This window comes from Neophocaena asiaeorientalis, unplaced genomic scaffold, assembly GCF_003031525.2.
Source record: "Neophocaena asiaeorientalis asiaeorientalis breed wild unplaced genomic scaffold, Neophocaena_asiaeorientalis_V1.1 scaffold230, whole genome shotgun sequence".
In the NCBI taxonomy this organism is placed as follows: Eukaryota; Metazoa; Chordata; class Mammalia; order Artiodactyla; family Phocoenidae; genus Neophocaena; species Neophocaena asiaeorientalis.
This window is the reverse complement of record NW_020175186.1, coordinates 4,375,156-4,394,609: the sequence shown is the minus strand read 5'-3', so window position 1 is coordinate 4,394,609 and position 19,454 is coordinate 4,375,156. Positions and strand designations below refer to the sequence as shown.

The window sequence follows — 19,454 nt, the reverse complement described above, 5'->3', positions numbered from 1 at the left end:
AGTTTATATCCAAATACCATGCTTATTTACTGTTGAACCAAGAATGCTGTGCTGATGAATTGCTTTCTAGGAACAGTGGGATATGCCATTCCCGCCAATCATGGCCTGCCTCCATGGGTGTGATCGTGTTTCCTCAAAACCACATGGGTTGCATGGGCTAAGGGGTGATACTCAATGTTAGGAATAGTGTTAGGAAGGGGAAGGAAAAAGGGGAGACTGGATGCATAATAGGAAACCAATAAGTGACTACTTAAAAAAAAAATGTATACACACATACACATATTCCAGGAATCTTCCTCAAAGTTATGAATCAGTTCCTGATGAAAACTTAGCCTAGAGCCAGTTTCCCATAATTCATAATTTAAATAGGAAAGCATTATAATGATTGATATGTCACCCAAACTCCCCAACCAAATTACTAAAGTAAAACCAAACAGTAAAATGCTTATATGTAACTATCATGTTGAGATATAAAATGCTTAAATCACTACGTCTTCATTCTAATCATTAAACTATTACTATGGTAACAAAGAGTTGTATATTACCACACAGCCCCTTTGCTAACGTGCTGCATGTTTTTTAAAACATCTGTATGTGATACTTTTGTTCCACTGATTGGAATGTAATTAATAGTTTTGTTATAAATGCTGTACTGCCTTACAGGGTACAAATATACATTTTCCTATATAAGAAATTGGCTTTGGCCATCTGTTTAACAAAAATTTATCTTTACTACATCTTAAATAATTTATAGGTAAGCATGTTTCTTTTCCAAAAAGAAATGCTATTGGGCTTCCTTGGTGGCGCAGTGGTTGAGAGTCCGCCTGCCAATGCAGGGGACACGGGTTCGTGCCCCGGCCGGGGAAGATCCCACGTGCCGCAGAGCAGCTGGGCCCGTGAGCCATGGCCGCTGAGCCTGCACGTCCGGCGCCTGTGCTCCGCAGCGGGAGAGGCCACAGTGGTGACAGGCCCGCGTACCGCAAAAAAAAAAAAAAAAAAAGAAATGCTATTATTAGTCTGGATTTTTCTTAGAGAAATACTATAGTAAAGGTTCTAACTATCATCCTTGGTACCTCAGAAGAATTGGCATAAGCTATGAATTTTCTTTTTCTGCTCCAACATTTCAACTTGTTTATTTTCACTGATAGAATTATGCTCTGCCCTTAGAAGAAAAGGTAACCCTTGTCAGTTTTAGATTTGAATAATATCTGCATAAACAGATCAGTAAGAGGTAGGTAGATATGTATACCTATCTGGGTTGATATTTAAGGTATTTAAGGTATTCCTTTAACATCTCCAAGCAAGCATGTCAAATGCCCATGATTACTGTATGTACTTTAAGTTGATTGAGATGTGGTAGTTTTCTCTTTCTCAAAAGCCACTGAAACCATCCATCTGCATATATAGCAGACTTTGAAACTAAGGTGATTAGCAAGGTTGCAGAATACCAAATCATTATATGGGAAAAATCATTTCTGTCTTTATATGCAAGTAATGAACAATCTGAAAATTAAAACTATCAATCATACAGTATCATCACATAGGATAAAATACTTAGGAAAAAAGAAAAAGGTAAAAGATCTGCAGTAAAAAACACAAAACTGCTGAGAAAAATTTTTTTTTAAATATATGAATGGTGAGACATTCATGTTCATGGATTGGTGGACACAGTGTTGTCAAGATGGCATTCTCAAATTGATCAATAAATTAAATTAAACATCCTAGCAAACTCTTGCAGAGAAATTGACAAAACAATCTAAAATTTATATGGGAAATGCAAGATCTATGATAGCCAAAACAAGTTTGAAAAAAGAACCTAGTGATTTTCACTAAGTCAATGAGTAAGAGCCATCTACACTTAGTCCTTTCCTTCTGAATATAGTCTCACTTTTCCATATTCTTTTTCAGTGCCATTCAGCTAGCAGCTAGACCCCAATGTCAATTGTGACCATGTTCTTAGCACCATTTAAAAAGGCCATCATAGGGCTTCCCTGGTGGTGCAGTGGTTAAGAATCCACCTGCCAATGCAGGGGACATGGGTTTGAGCCCTGGTCCAGGAAGATCCCACATGACATGACGTGGAGCAAGTAGGCCCATGCACCACAACGGGAGAGGCCACCACAGTGAGAAGCCCGTGCACCGCAACGGGGAGTGGCCCCCGCTCGCTGCAACTGGAGAAAGCCCATGCGCAGCAACTAAGACCCAACACAGCCAAAGGTAATAAATAAATAAATTTTAAAAAGACCATCATAAGATGTGTAGGCAGAAAGAATAACGCCACCCTCCCCAAAAGGTGGTCCCATCCTAATCCCTGGAATCTGGGAATATGTTATATAACACAGCAAAAGGTATTTTGCAAATGTGATTCAGTTAATGACATTAAAATGGGGAGATTATACTGGATTATCCAGGTGGACCCAATCTAACCATATGGATCTTTAAAAGCAAAGAACCTTTCCAACCTGTGGTCAAAGAAATGTAAACAAAGAAGCAGCATCACTGCAGTACTCTATTGCTGGCTTTGAAGATAGAGGAAGGGAGGACATGTACCAAGGAGATCAGACAGCCTCTAGAAGGTGGAAAAGGCAAAGGAACGGATTCTCTCCTAGACTCCTCAGAAGGGAACATAGCCCTGCTGATATATTGATTTTACCCCATTGAGATCATCTCAAACTTCTGACCTACAAAACTATAACATAATAAATTTGTGTTGTTTAAGCTACTAAGTTTCTGGTAAATTGTTACATCAGGAATAGAAAACTAAAATAGTAACTAAATTAATTAAGTTAACTTTAATTATTAAAGACATAAATGTTTAGGAGAAAAATTTAAGCACAGTAAAAGTTTTGAAGGAAATACTGCTGATTACTATACAGAGAAATTCAGTGTTAATATTAGTTGAGGAACATAAAAGTCAAGTCACTCGGGACTTTCCTGGGGGTACAGTGGTAAAGAATCCACACTGCAATGCGGGATGGGGTTCGATCCCTGGTCAGGGAACTGAGATCCCACATGGCAACTGCGTGCCACAACTACTAAGCTCATGTGCCTCAACTACAGAGCCCACGCACCCTGGAGCCTGTGCACCACAACTAGAGGAAATCCACAGGCCACCACTAGAGACAAGCCCACACACCACAGTGAAGATCCCACGTGCCTCAACAAAGATCCCATGAGCTGCAACTAAGACCCAAAGCAGCCAAAAACAAATTAAATAAATAAATAAATCTTTTTAAAAAATCAAATCACTTGTATTTTAAAAGATATAACAATAGGGCTTCCCTGGTGGCACAGTGGTTAAGAATCCGCCTGCCAATGCAGGTCAAAATAAAATTAATTAATAAATAAAAAGATATAACAATAATCACTATTCCAAGATGATTTTATTTTCTACAAAACTTTAGTTTTTTTCCATAATGATTATCATGACTTCCAGCACCACCAAATTATACCAGGCCTGTTGTTTTTAAAAGGTTATGTCTGAGATTGGTTCAAGATTATGGAGTAGAAGGACATGCACTCACTCCCTTGTGAGAGCACCGGAATCACAACTAACTGCTGAACAATCATTGACAGGAAGACACTGGAACTCACCAAAAAAGATATCCCACATCCAAAGACAAAGGAGAAGCCGCAATGAGATGGTAGGAGGGGCGCAATCATAATAAAATCAAATCCCATAACCACTGGGTGGGTGACTCACAGACTGGAGAACAATTACACCACAGAAGCCCACCCACTGGAGTGAAGGTCCTGAGCCCCACGTCAGGCTTCCCAACCTGGGGGTCTGGCAATGGTAGGAGGAATTCCCATAGAATCAGACTTTGAAGGCTAGCAGGATTTGATTGCAGGATTTTGGCAGGACTGGGGGAAACAGAGACTCCACTCTTGCAGGGCACACAAAGTAGTGTGCATATCAGCAGCCGGGGAAAGGAATAGTGACCCCATAGGAGACTGAACCAGACCTACCTGCTAGTGTTGGAGGGTCTCCTGCAGAGGTGGGGGCAGTTGTGGCTCACTGTGGGGACAAGGACACTGGCAGCAGAAGTTCTGGGAAGTACTCCTTGGCATGAACCCTCCCAGAGTCCAACATTAACCCCACCAAAGAGCCCGTAGCCTTCAGTGCTGGGTTGCCTCAGGCCAAACACCAAACAGGGAGGGAACTCAGTCCCACCCATCAGGAGACAAAAAGATTAAAGTTTTACTGAGCTCTGCCCACCAGAGCAATACCCAGCTCTACCCACCACCAGTCCCTCCCATCAGGAAACTTTCACAAGCCTCTTAGATAGCCTTATCCACCAGAGGGCAGACAGCAGAAGCAAGAAGAATTACAATCCTGCAGCCTGTGGAACAAAAAACACATTCACAGAAAGATAGATAAAATGAAAAGTCAGAGGACTATGTATCAGATGAAGGAACAAAATAAAACCCCAGAAAAACAACTCCATGAAGTGGAGATAGGAAACCTTCCAGGGAAAGAATTCAGAATAATGATAGTGAATATGATCCAAGACCTCGGAAAATGAATGGAGGCAAAGATGGAGAAGATGCAAGAAATGTTTAACAAAGACCTAGAAGAATTAAAGAATAAACACCTAGAAGAATTAAAGAACAAATAAACAGAGATAAACAATACAATAACTGAAATGAAAAATACACAAGAAGGAATCAATAGCAGAATAACTGAGGCAGAAGAACGGATAAGTGACCAGGAAGAGAGAAGAGTGGAATTCACTGCCACAGAACAGAATAAAGAAAAAAGAATGAAAATAAATGAAGACACCCCAAGAGACCTCTGGGACAATGTTAAAAGCACTAACATTCGCATTATAGGGGTCCCAGAAGGAGAAGAGAGGGAGAGAGGACATGAGAAAATATTTGAAGGGATAATAGTCAAAAAGTTCCCTAACATGGGAAAGGAAATAGCCACCCAAATGCAGGAAGCACAGAGAGTCCCATACAGGATAAACCCAAGGAGAAATATGCCAAGACACATAGTAATCAAGTTGACAAAAATTAAAGACAAAGAAAAATTATCAAAAGCAACAGGGATAAATGACAAATAACATACAAGGGAACTCCCATAAGGTTAACAACTGATTTCTCAGCAGAAACTCTACAAGCCAGAAGGGAGTGGCACAGTATATTTAAAGTGATGAAAGGGCAGAACCTACAACAAAGATTGCTCTACAGGCAAGGATCTCATTCAAATTTGACAGAGAAATCAAAAGCTTTACAGACAAACAAAAGCTAAGAGAATTCAGCACCACAAAACCAGCTCTACGACAAATGCTAAAGGAACTTCTATAAGTGGGAAACACAAGAGAAGAAAAGGACCTACAAAAACAAACCCAAAACAATTAAGAAAATGGTCATAGGAACATACATATCAATAATTACCTTAAATATGAATGGATTAAATGCTCCAACCAAAAGACACAGGCTTGCTGAATGGATACAAAAACAAGACCCATATATATGCTGTCTACAACAGACCCACTTCAGACCTAGGGACACATACAGACTGAAAGTGAGGAGATGGAAAAAGATATTCCATGCAAATGGAAATCAAAAGAAAGCTGGAGTAGCAATACTCATATCAGATAAAATAGACTTTAAAATAAAAGAATGGGGTGATCCCACATGCTGCAGAGCGGCTGGGCCCGTGAGCCATGGCCACTGAGTCTGCACATCCAGAGCCTGTGCACCACAACAGGAGAGGCCACGACAGTGAGAGGCCCGTGTAAGGCAAAAAAAAAAAAGAATGTTACAAGAGACAAGGAAGGACACTACATAATGATCAAGGGATCAATCCAAGAAGAAGATATAACAATTCTAAATATATATGCACCCAACATACGAGCACCACAACACATAAGGCAAAGGCTAACAGCTATAAAATAGGAAATTGACAATAACTCAATAATAGTGGGGGACATTAACATGTCACTTACACCAAACGACACATCATCCAAACAGAAAATTAATAAGGAAACACAAGGTTTAAATGACACAATAGACCAGATAGATTTAATTGATATTTACAGGACATTCCAACTGAAAACAGCAGATTACACTATTTTCTCAAGTGGACATGGAACGTTCTCCAGGATAGATCACATCTTGGGTCACAAATCAAGCCTTGGTAAATTTAAGAAAATTGAAATCATATCAAGCATCTTTTCTGACGAGAACACTATGAGATTAGAAATAAACTACAGGGGAAAAAAAACATGAAAAACAGACACATGGAGGCTAAACAATATATTAGTAAATAACCAAGATATCACCAAAGAAATCAAAGAGGAAATCAAAAAATACCTAGAGACAAATGACAACAAAAACACAATGATCCAAAACCTATGGGATGCAGCAAAAGCAGTTCTAAGAGGGAAGTTTATAGCAATACAACCCTACCTCAAGAAACAAGAAAAATCACAAATAAATAATCTAACCTCACACCTAAAGGAACGAGAGAAAGAAGAACAAACAAAACCCAAAGTTAGTAGAAGGAAAGAAATCATAAAGATCAGATCAGAAATAAATGAAATAGAAACAAAGAAAACAATAGCAAAGGTCAATAAAACTAAAAGCTGGTTCTTTGGGAAGATATACAAAATTGATAAACCTTTAGCCAGACTCATCAAGAAAAATAGGGAGAGGATTCAAATCAATAAAATTAGAAACGAAAAAGAAGTTACAACAGACTCCGCAGAAATACAAAGCATCCTAAGAGACCACTACAAGCAACTCTATGCCAATAAAATGCACAACCTGGAAGAAATGGACACATTTTTAGAAAGGTATAACCTTCCAACACTGAACCAGGAAGAAATAAAAAATATGAACTGACCAATTACAAGTAATGAAACTGAAACTGTGACCTAAAAATCTTCCAACAAAGTCCAGGACCAGATGTCTTCACAGGTGAATTCTATCAAACATTTAGAAAAGAGCTAACACACATCCTTCTCAAATGCTTCTAAAAAATTGCAGAGGAAAGAACACTCCCATACCATTCTATGAGGCCACCATCACCCTGACACCAAAACCAGACAAAGATACTACAAAAAAGAAAGAAAATTACAGACCAATATCACTGATGAACAAAGATGCAAAAATCCTCAACAAAATACTAGCAAACAGAATCTAACAACACATTAAAAGGATCATACACCATGATCAAGTGGGATTTATTCCAGGGATGCAAGGATTCTTCAATATATGCAAATCAATCAATGTGATACACCATATTAACAAATTGAAGAATAAAAACCATATGATCATCTCGATAGATGCAGAAAATGCTTTTGACAAAATTCAACACCCACTTATGATAAAAACTCTCCAGAAAGTGGGCATAGAGAGAACCTACCTCAACATACTAAAAGCCATATATGACAAACCCACAGCAAACATCATTCTCAATGGTGAAAAAATGAAAGCATTTCCTTTAAGATAAGGAACAACACAGGATGTCCACTCTCGCCACTGTTTTTCAACATAGTTTTGGAAGTCCTAGTCATGGCAATCAAAGAAGAAAAAAAAATAAAAGGAATACAAATTGGAAAAGAAGAAGTAAAACTGTCACTGTTTGCAGGTGACATGATACTATACAAGGAGAATCCTAAAGATGACACCAGGAAACTACTAGAGCTAATCAATGAATTTGGTAAAGTAGCAGGATACAAAATTAATGCACAGAAATTTCTTGCATTCCTATACACTAACATCAAACAATCAGAAAGAGAAATTAAGGAAACAATCCCATTCACCATTGCAACAAAAAGAATAAAATACCTAGGAATAAACCTACCTAAGGAGGTAAAAGACCTGTACTCAGAAAACTATAAGATATTGATGAAAGAAATCAAAGATGATACAAACAGATGGAGAGATATACCATGTTCTTGGATTGGAAGAATCAATATTGTGAAAATGACTATACTACCCAAAGCAATCTACAGATTCAATGTAATCCCTATCAAACTACCAATAGTATTTTTCACAGAACTAGAACAAAGAATCTTAAAATTTCTGTGGAGACATAAAAGACTCTGAATAGCCAAAGCAACCTTGAGGGTAAAAAACAGAGCTGGAAGAATCAGACTCCCTGACTTTAGACTATACTACAAAGATAAGTCATCATGACAATATGGTACCAGCATAAAAACAGAAATATAGATCAATGGAACAGGATAGAAAGCCCAGAGATAAACCTATGCACCTTTGGTCAACTAATCTATGACAAAGGAGGCAAGGACATACAATGGAGAAAAGACAGTCTCTTCAATAAGTGGTGATGGAAAACTGGACAGCTACATGTAAAAGAATGAAATTTGAACACTCCTTAACACCATACACAAAAATAAACTCAAAATGGATTAAACACCTAAATGTAAGACTGGATACTATTAAACTCTTAGAGGAAAACATAGGAAGAACAGTCCTTGACATAAATCACAGCAAGATCTTTTTTGACCCACCTCCTAAGGTAATGGAAATAAAAACAAAAATAAACAAATGGGACCTAATGAAACTTAAAAGCTTTTGCACAGCAAAGGAAACTATAAACAAGACGAAAAGACAACCAACAGAATGGGAGAAATTATTTGCAAACGAATCAACGGACAAAGGATTAATCTCCTAAATGTATAAACAGCTGATGCAGCTCAATATTAAAAAAACAAACAACCTAATCAAAAAATGGGCAGAAGACCTGAACAGACATTTCTCCAAAGAAGACATACAGATGACCAAGAGACACATGAAAATCAGCTCAACATCACTAATTATTAGAGAAATGCAAATCAAAACTACAATGAGGTATCACCTGACACCAGTTAGAATGGGCATCATCAGAAAATCTACAAACAACAAATGCTGGAGAGGGTGTGGAGAAAAGGGAACCCTCTTGCGCTGTTGGTGGGAATGTAAATTGATACAGCCAGTATGGAGAACAGTATGGAGGTTCCTTAAAAAACTAAAAATAGAATTACCATATGATCCAGCAATCCCACTACTGGGCATATACCCTGAGAAAACCATAATTCAGAAAGACACATGCACTCCAATGTTCATTGCAGGGCTGTTTACAATAGCTAGGCCATGGAAGCAACCTAAGTGCCCATCGACAGACGAATGGATAAAGAAGATGTGGTGCATATATACAATGGAATATTACTCAGCCATAAAAAGGAAAGATATTGGGTCATTTGTAGAGACGTGGATGGACCTAGAGACTGTCATACAGAGTGCAGGAAGTCATAAAAACAAATATCGTATATTAACGCATATATGTGGAACCTAGAAAAATGGTACAGATGAACCGGTTTGCAGGGCAGAAACTGAGACACAGATGTAGAAAACAAACGTATGGACACCAAGGGGGGAAGGCGGCGGGGGATGGTGGTGGTGGTGGGGTGTGATGAATTGGGAGGTTGGGATTGACATGTATACACTGAGGTGTATAAAATTGATGACTAATAAGAACCTGCTATATAAAAAAAATAAATAAAATTCAATAAATACCAAAAGCAAAAAAAAAGGTTGTGTCTGCTTTGATTAAATCATTCATGTGACAAACTGAAATACTTTCTCCCTGACTTTCTGGAGCAAGAAAGGTGGATTTTGTCTTTGTTGAAAAATGAGGAAATGACAAATTAATTTCGCCTATACTTTTTATTTCAAGGCAGCCTAGCACCAGCACCCCTAGCACCAAGCACCAGCACCCCTCAGCTATCCAAAGTGAAGAAGTGCTAGGTAACCATAATTTGACTCTTCCTTTAACTCCCAGGGGACGTTTCCACTTGAATATGATCTTTATTTCAGAATGAAGCATTGATATAGAGACAGATAAAATTTTTTAACATCTTTTTAATTCTTCAATCAGTGAGGACAATATTTTGCTGTTTATGGGTACAAAACAGCCCTGTCCTAGGTATACAAGGGTATACATAAGTCTGTAACATTATTAGCTACAGTGAAATTACTTTACTAGACAGCACAGCAAAGTTGGATTAACTAAAGATATAATAAGAAAATGCTTTGAAATAACATGAAGTCAATGGACATTTGTACAATTTACTCTTTCAAAATATAAACGTATGTCAGCTTATGTGTGTGAATTACACTCAGTCTCTACACAGCCACGTGTCTAGGAATGTGTAAACAACTCATAAGCCCTTCTCTAAGGGGTGCAGTGAAAACTTCCAAAAGTGCCCCAGGTGTTTGTTCAGAGATAAGGGATAAACTTTAAGGCGTTCTTCCAAGTGAATGTAAACTTTTCTGAAGTGGCCTTTCCAGTAACGTATTACTGTTGTAGACACACTGTACTTTAATTTATAGTGCTGTTGGACATTTTTAGTAGCACATCATCACACTAATTGTCATTTTTAAAAAATCAGCTTAAAAACCCTGCAATTATAAAAAATGTCTGGGGTGTTGTTATTCTGTACACATTAGGCAGGCACTTTCTGTTGACTTAACTGTAAATCCTATTTTCTTCTAATAATTTTTATCTTTAGCTAGAATTGTATTGCTAGTATTGTGTTCTAAATACCATGTTCACATATTGAGAAACAATGATTTGCCTACAATTTGTCTAATTTAAATCTGAGTTGATAATTTCTTTTAATAGGTCATTTTCTACAGAAGCATTCAAAATAAATAGTGCTACTCTTTGAGCATGTTTCAACATGGTGACGTCTTTCTATCTGTTATGTCTTTTTCCAAAGTAATTTTCAGAGCATGTGAACTAAACTGACTACTGGAGATGTGGATACAGGCCATTATGAGAGTCCCCTTGTAGTGACCAACTAGTTTCATTTAATTTCCTTCTTTCCCTTATAATTGGCAGAGACCACCAGGTAATTATCTGGATTCATGTCCTTGAGGGTTGGAGATTTGCTCTGGATGGGGGATGTCTTGCCATCCACACGGGAGATCTGCAGCATCCGGCAGGGGTCGTGTTTCAACAAATACCCTGCAAAAGTTTCCCAACCTCCTCCCACACGGACCATGACATGCTTGTTGTGCAGCATCTGGAATGAAAAGAGAGCAAAAGAGTTAAATTCTGAGAATTCTCGCAGTATCTCAAATCAGCTTCCAGCTCTAGCGTTATTGTTTTCTGTTTTGTTTTTCAAGCCCCTATTGTCCTTCCACTTCTTGCACAGTGTCTGAGTTAGCATACAGTTTATGAGAGAAGCTTTGTTTTTCCCATGCAAGTGGATCATGCATGGTACATGTCCCCAGGATCCTGCTTTGCCCTGCTGTGGGAATCAGGGTGTAGGTACAATCCCTTGCTTGGTTCAGCGAGTCTAGAGGCTCCTTGCTGACACTGACACCTGATGTTGCATCACAGCCTCATCATTGCCCAATTTCCGGCTTGCTGCCTCAGATCAGAGCTCTGTTCTCCCCACTGGGTTATTCCCCTCTGAACCAGGACTTAAAAGACCATGGAAATGCCTGCTATGGAATATAGCTTTTTTTAATTGAAGTATAGTTGATTTACAATATTGTTAGTTTCAGGTGTACAGCAAAGTGATTCGTTTATACATATATATGTATATATATTCTTTTCTTTTCAATTCTATCCCATTATAGTTTATTACAAGATACTGAGTGTAGTCCCTGTGCTATACAGTAAATCCTTGTTGTTTATCTATTTTTGGAATATAAAGTTAATAATCACACAAATAATGCAAAATAGAACTGAAAATGCACTCAGAAAAATTGAAATCTTCCCTAGTCACTGTCTGAGGCTTTCAAGGAAAGATATTATGGAATGGCCAAACATTTATGTTGTCTTTACTCTCATTCTTCTTAATTACGATAGAATACTTCTTTAGAAACAAAACAAAAACAAAAAAAACAAAACCCTTACCTTCAGGGCCATGAACCATCTAGAGCTCCAGGGCTAACAAGGCTACAGATTGAAAAGGTGAAGAATATGTGGTTCTTTCTACCTAGTAAAAACATGTCCAAGTTGTGGAGGATTGGCACAGGGAGCCAAAGATTTGATCTTGGCTTCTTTCAAATATCACAAACTGCAAGAATAAGGGGGAATGTCGCACCTTCACCAAAGACCTCTCCCCTGCCCGAAATATGATGAACACAGAGTGGCAATGTAATCTTGGGAAGGGAATATAGGTTTGGGAGGGGTTTGGTAAGTACTTTTCATGGTAGAGCCTATGAAATCTCTCTGAATTTCTCTCACTCTGTGTCACCTTCAGATCTGGGTTTTTTTTGACTCCTATCCAGTGGGGGAAGACTTTGCCCTTAGCTGTTGAGATTCTGATGAAAGTTTTGGATTCTCTTTCTGTATGCCCGTACCCACAAAATATTGCACATATATTTAGGGCTTTCACAGACTCCCCAAAATCCATCCATTGGCTCAAGGTAAGAAATCCTGAAACATGGGGTTGACATAAGGCAGTTTTCAAAATCAGATATCGTGGAAAGTAATAAAAATGTGCTGAATAACAATAATTAAAACTATTAGACTCATGAGAATTAATTAACTATACTGGTTATTCTCACTTAGAATATTAGAATTTTAGAATAGAGGGGATCTGGGGAAACATTTTCTAACAAGAAGGCTTCAAACTTATTTTAGCACCAGCATCTACTCATTAAATAAAATCTCAGTGAGAACCCATGAAATATAAAGCATATAAGAGGAGTCAGGATTTAGCTTATAACCATTCTGCCTCCCCAGGTCCGCCAGTGGTCCCATGTTCCTGTTGTTTAGGATGGAGATACCGAGGCCCAGATCTTTAATGTGATTTCCTGACTCCCAGTCTAGTACTCTTCCCACAACGGTTCCTCCTTATAAAATCCATCAAGGCTTTTATAATTTTACGGGGCTATTTTCATTGCCACAAGTTCCTGAGTGTGCCTCTACTTCCTGTTTTCAAAACTTGGGAGTTACTGGGACAAAAACTGCAAAGGCCAGGGTCAAAATAGCACTTTGACCCTTTCTCCCATTGTTCCAAGAGCACTGCTTTTGCCTATTGTTGAAGTTCTGGTACCTCCTCGCCCTGTAAATTACATTTAAGAATTGCCTCTAAACGTCCTTGGTATGAATGTCCCTGGCAGAATGCCCAAGTTCACTTGACTGTAAGCAGGCTGTTTCAACCAGAAAGAACCACCAACCAGAAGAGTCTTTAAACAGTTAGTGAACTCTGGGAAACGGTGACAGAAATGCTTTTCAGCCTGGAGTATATGATCATGAAGGTAAAAACTCTGCTTGCAGATTCTTTAATGAATCCATAGGACAATGCAAAGTGGATTCAACATGAGACAGGGTCATTCTGAATGTGAGTAACACAGGAATTAAATTTCTGCTCATCTCGTCTTCCAGAATCTTCCTATAGCTAATCAGCAACGTATAATTTCCCAAAGAAAGCCAATGGTCAAACTGGACAAGTTTCAAGTACGGGATTAAGATATCAGAGCCACAGGCATTCCTATAACCTGATTGTAGAGATTTAAATTCCATGCCTTTTCTTAGAACATGCTCAGTCTCAAGAAAATAAAAGGAAGAAACGAATGCCAACCTCATGTCCATAAACAAAATCCCTATTGTTTAACCTAAAAGCAAATCAACCTGCTATAAACTAAATTGCTCTCAACCCTTCCTTCCCTTCACAGCATTTACTGTGTCAAACTCCAACCTTGGATTAAGTGTATAATCTTCTTCCTAAATCAGGGCTGAGCTGCTGAGCTCTTCGGGAAGAACTCCTTCCACCTCAGAGATTAGTGACATTAGACCAAGTGCAATTAATTGAGCCTTTTAGTTTTTGTTTTGGTCAGTCCCATTTCTTATTCCTCTCTATTATTCTCAAGTACACTACCCATTTCATCCTCATCAGTCTACCATGACTTCATCTTTGTCAGGCATGGCTTCCTCTCTCTTGGTACCTTCACTGGCTAATTCACTCCAACCTACATTTATTCTTTACCCTGCCTTTCTTGTCACAGAAATAAGTCCTTCTGTTCAAGGTCAAGTCCTGCCCTGCCCACCCCCCCCACCCCGTCCTAATCCCCATTTCCGCTCATGAAGAACCCAGCTACATCAAACATCTCATCCCTCTTCTCTCTCTTTCCAATTTAGTGTATAATGGTCCTTACCCTTTAGGAAATAAACGTATCCAAGCCCCTCCTACTCTTGTGCAAAGAAATCTCTTCTTTCATCCCAGTCTACTTTGCTCTCATACCTTCTCCTTACACCTGAGCTTCCTGACAGTTAAGTTTACACTCAATGTTTTCACTTCTAATTTCCTGTTTACTGTCCAACCAACAGTAGGCATTGCTTCTGCTTAACTGACTGCATGAGAAAGAAAACCAGATGACTTCTAGAATTATCAAATCCAGTGGACTGTCCCTAATCCTTGTGTTCTTTGATCATTCAATAAGGTATCTGATGGTATTGACTCTCTTTCCTTGAAACTCCCTACTCTTTTACTCTCCATGACAAGACTCTCTTTCCTAGATGTCCTGATACCTACCTGAGGGTTCTCTCTCTGCTTCCTTCACAAGTTGTATTTCTTCTACTTATTTTTAAGTTTTGCTTTTCCAGAGGATTCTGAAGTTATCTGTCCTTTCTCTACTGCTTTTCTCAGTCTAACCACTCTCTATTTGCAACGTCATGGTTTTCACTGCCATCTACTTTTGCGTCCCCAAACTATAACTCTAGCCCTCGTTTCTTCCTGGAGCTTCCAAATGCAAAGGCAACCTGCCCTCTTCCTTCCATTAGGGCCCCACAGGTCTTTCATCATAGGGTTGGTGACATGAGCAACCTCTGTACCTAGTCAGATACCAAAAACATTCATTTCCCACTAAATGTTTCTCAGGATTTTTGCTACCATTGCCACTACTTAGTTCAGGAATTCATCTTTCCCTGGTCTATTGTAGAGGGCTCACTGCCTCCAGGCTTGCTGTGTCCAATCCATTTAGTAAACTGCCACCAAATGGAATTCCATAAGTGCAAGTGTGATCCTGTCCTGTGTAAATACTCTCACTACCTCCCTCTCTCCTATAGGGTGAGTCACTTTATTCGCATATGTTACTCTCCGTGACCACTCCTGCCAGCCTCATCCCTTCCCTGAGCCCTGGGACCCATGAATACTTGTAGTTCTATATTCCCAGATAACATACTCTTTCTTTCATGCTTTTTGCACATTTGCCCCTAAATGTGGAACGTCCTTTCTGTTCTTCCCTCCCTGCTCACCAGGACCATAAACATTTCCCCAATTCAAACACCTCCACCTGAAAAAAATCTTCCAGGGTCATACCCCTCATTGATAAGGGAATCCTTCCTCGACATGTGCTGTTTAGCTTACACATGATTTCACTACTTTGCTCATTCTACCGAATTGTAACTATTAATTTACCTGTATGCCCCTTTTAATAATATGGAGCTCTCTGAAAAGAGTGATGATGTACCTCTCATGTTTGGACTCTCACATATGTGATCTCAGAACAGTGTCAATAAGTGTAACCATATAGTACTCCTTTTCATGTATCTTTCCATACTACTTACTTTGCCTAATGTAAGATATCAGTATCAGTATTACTCCCATTTTATAGATAGTAAAACTGATGCTCTTAGAAGAACTGATGCTCTTAAACAACTTGTGCGAGATCACACAACAAATCAGTGGCAGAACTGGGACAAGAATCCTTTTGTTTTTGTCTATTATACCATATCCACTTATTCTGTAAAGCTCCTAGATTTGGATTTTCATACCTGCTTAGTTACTTACAAGTGATAATTTAGCACAGGCAAGGAATTATCAATGTCAGAAATAGTTATAAGTTGCTTAAGCAGATTAAATGCTCACATAAAATGATTTATAGTTTTATGTCCTAATAAACTTTAAATAAATATTGCATTTAATTTAAGAAGGTTATCCTCTAAGTGGCCCTAGTTATTTCAGAAATAAATATGTGTCAAGTACAGGTAACACAATAAAATATATTTATAGGTATCTGTTGGCATAAGGAGAGCTGGGCTTTGATTCTCTGTTCAGTGTGCATTTTACAGCTCCTTTATTTTATTTTATTTTTTTTTTGTTTTTTTGTTTTTTGCAGTAAGCGGGCCTCTCACTGTTGTGGCCTCTCCCGTTGCGGAGCACAGGCTCTGGACACGCAGGCTCCGCGGCCATGGCTCACGGGCCCAGCTGCTCCGCGGCATGTGGGATCTTCCCGGACCGGGGCACGAACCCGTGTCCCCTGCGTCGGCAGGCGGACTCTCAGTCACTGCGCCACCAGGGAAGCCCTGCTCCTTTATTTTTAATGCTTCACAATGTTGAACAATTTTGTGTTCTCCATTCCAAAAGATAACTCGTTTTGGCTAATAGGGCTAATATACATGTGAATTGAGTATTCAGTGTAGTTTTCTATGTTGTTTGTTGCATTTTTCTCTTTTTTAAATATCTTTATTGGAGTATAATTGCTTTACAATGTTGTGTTAGTTTCTGCTGCACAGCAAAGTGAATCAGCTATGTGTATACATATATCCCCATCTCCCCTCCGTCTTGAGCCTCCCTCCCACCCTCCCTATCCCACCTGTCTAGGTCATCACAAAGCATCAAGCTGATCTCCTTGTGCTAGATGCACTTCTCTTGAGTAAAGAAAAATAAGTTAGAGTTGCTACAAATATTCCCCAACACTGCACATTGCAAAGCAGTAGTTTTTGCATATTAGGCTTATTCTAACATTGCTATTTTCTACAGTTGACCTCATTCCTCACCATGCCCCTGATTCTAACAAAGGGAAAAAGATTCTTTACCAATTTAGCAACATTTCTCAATGCTGAAGGGGAAAAGAACAAAATAACAAAAATCTTGTCTCAACATTTCTCCCAAAGGCCTTAATGAAGTTTCATAAGCAGATCTGGGTTATTGTAAACACTTTTTTTTTTTTGATGTCTATGAGTGACATACATACTTTGCCCAGGGAAAAGAATCAGTAGGTCTCAAAGTTATGTTTTTGTTTTTTAATAATTTCTTCTAATAATGGGAAAAAGAACTCCCATTCTTACCAAGGGCATTTTGATTTCTGCCTTTGTCCTATTATGATATTTAACTACGTGTTGTTTTCTTAGTAGGTCTCTTCTCATGTGCCAGATTTTTTCCCAAAAAAGGGAAACTTTTTTCTTAGTTGACACAGAGTCATAATATTAGAGCACCTACTATGTGCCAGATAATCTACAAATATGCCTTCTTGAATTAAGCAGGATAAAAAAATTGAGGTCATTGGCAATGCTGTCATTTCACAGATGTACAAACTAGCAGACACAGGGTCACAAAGGGGGTTCCCAGAGCCAGGCTAGAAATCACACCTCCTTTACTCCCAATCTAGTACATGGCCTTACAATTGAACAGCTATACTCTTCCAAAAATTATTATTCTAAAAATGAATCCAATCTTGAAAGGTGGATGAATCACTTAATATATTGACCCAGTAGTGGTTTATAACATGTCAGATAAGTCTTTTGATTTACTGGATTCAGTGCACATCTTGTCAGGCTACACTATGTTTACCTAAAGCCCACTTTCTAGTACCACCTTTCAATCTTATTTTCCTAACATAGTAAGGTAACAAACTATCCCATAAACAACAAATTCTGTAACTCACCCAGATACTTAATTTAAAGAAAAAAATGGGTTGAAAGGAAATAAGTTAATTCTCTTATATCAACTTAAAACATAATGGAAAATCCAAAAAGTTGTAGAAATGATTAATCAATAGCTTCCTACAAATTTTGAGATCACTGCAGTGTCAGGGGGTCTAGTGGTCTGGCTCTTATGATGTGTGATAACAGGACTTCAGGAAGAAGATTTTTTTTTCTTTCTAATTATTGGAGAGACAGACTGCAACCACATTATGTGCAGTTGTTAAGAACTTAAAGCAAGAAAAAGTATGTATTTTTCTTCTTCTTGGGCACATTAATCAGAATTACGTCGACTCACTTTTTGTTGACAAGGCAGAGCTGATATTTATGTATGGATCACAGAAAATCATATGTTTTACTAAATGAAAAAAATGGTCACATAAGAGAGCCAGGAAATATTATGGATTTACTGGTAATGTATTTGGTTTTTAAGGTGACCAGGTTGTATAAATTTATATTATACAAACAAAAAACAAGCAAAATACCACCAACAAAAATAACTAACTAACAGGAAATGTCTTTTAGATATGCAGAATTTAAAGTTAAATGCTTTAGGTCCATATTTGATAGCTTTATTTTATTAATTCCCCAGCATAGATCTGCTTGCATGTTCACATCTGTCCTAAATCATAATTCCTATGAAATGCTTCAGGTGTCGCCACCTTCTCAGCAAAACACTGACACATCTCTTTCATTCTGATTTGAGTCTTTTGCCCGTGAACTTGAAAATGCAGGGAAGCAGGAGTGTCACTCAAGTGCTCTGAATACAAATGTCATTAGACCCAGAGGATGTGAAAGCTTTCCAGCAGGATGCCCTCAACATCTCTCACACTTCACTAATCCACCCTCCACTCCAGTGCTAGAGTGATCTTTGAACAAGGAAAATCTGACCAGGCTACTGCCTTGCAATGGACCTGTGAGTGGTTCTCCATTGTCTGCAGTGTTCCTCAGCCATTTTTAGTTCCAGTCCATCTGAGGAATATGACTCTTTCTCATCAGAACAAAAGCCCGCGGCAAAGATTCTGGGAAAGCAAGGGTGTGAGCGTGCGAGCATGCATGGGTATGTGTGCTTGTGCGTGTAGGGATGGGGCAGGATCTGCATCTCTAGGATGGGCAGAAGAACACATAATTTGAGGAAACAATTTGCCAGTGTTTCTGATATCCCTTCCCCTACCTCTGTCCCTCTCCTGCCCCCATGAGAACAACCACCCTGAGACACCAAGCACTTCACAGTCCAGTTCCTTTCCCACCTTCTTTCTCATTATGCCTTAATGATCACATACTGTTGTGCAGGTTGCACACTGCACAACTATGCGCTATACTGTGGCCCTACCTTTCTGTACCCATGACCACCTTCCAAATTATTTACCCAACAAATATTCTGAACTCCTTAGAATCCCCTGAAAGTTTCATCTCTTTCTACATGCAGAGAATTGTTCCACATTCACCAGGTGAATTAAAGTGAGTCTCTTCCATTGGCCATTCAACAAATATTTGTTGAGTGCCAGACAAGGTTATTCCTTGCTAAATTTTATGCCCTGAGGGCCTAGGGCAGTGAAAAGTACATAATAGGCACTCAATAAATGCTCGTTAAATGGATGAATGAACAATGTTAACACCTACTAATGCTCCACCCAGGCATCACTGCCTTTATGGAATATTTTTGCACTCTCTGACATTTAGATTACCTTCTTTGGACCTTGAGATTTTCCTGCACAGACCTCAAGCAAAGCACCTACAATACTTTGTTGCCTTATTTCTTGTCCATCTTTCT

General features: G+C 38.8%; 1 protein-coding gene across 7 annotated transcripts in view; it reads right to left on the bottom strand.

Moving 5' to 3' along the window:
- Nucleotides 1-9,858: 9,858 nt before the first annotated feature.
- GAS2 (growth arrest specific 2) overlaps nt 9,859-19,454 on the bottom strand; it is a 155,029-nt gene continuing 145,433 nt past the window's right edge. For all 7 annotated transcript variants that reach the window (XM_024764575.1, XM_024764582.1, XM_024764581.1 and 4 more), the window contains one exon: nt 9,859-11,042. In XM_024764575.1, the coding sequence (XP_024620343.1) occupies nt 10,824-11,042 (219 nt within the window). In that variant the 3' untranslated portion in view covers nt 9,859-10,823. The remainder of the gene's footprint in view (nt 11,043-19,454) is intronic.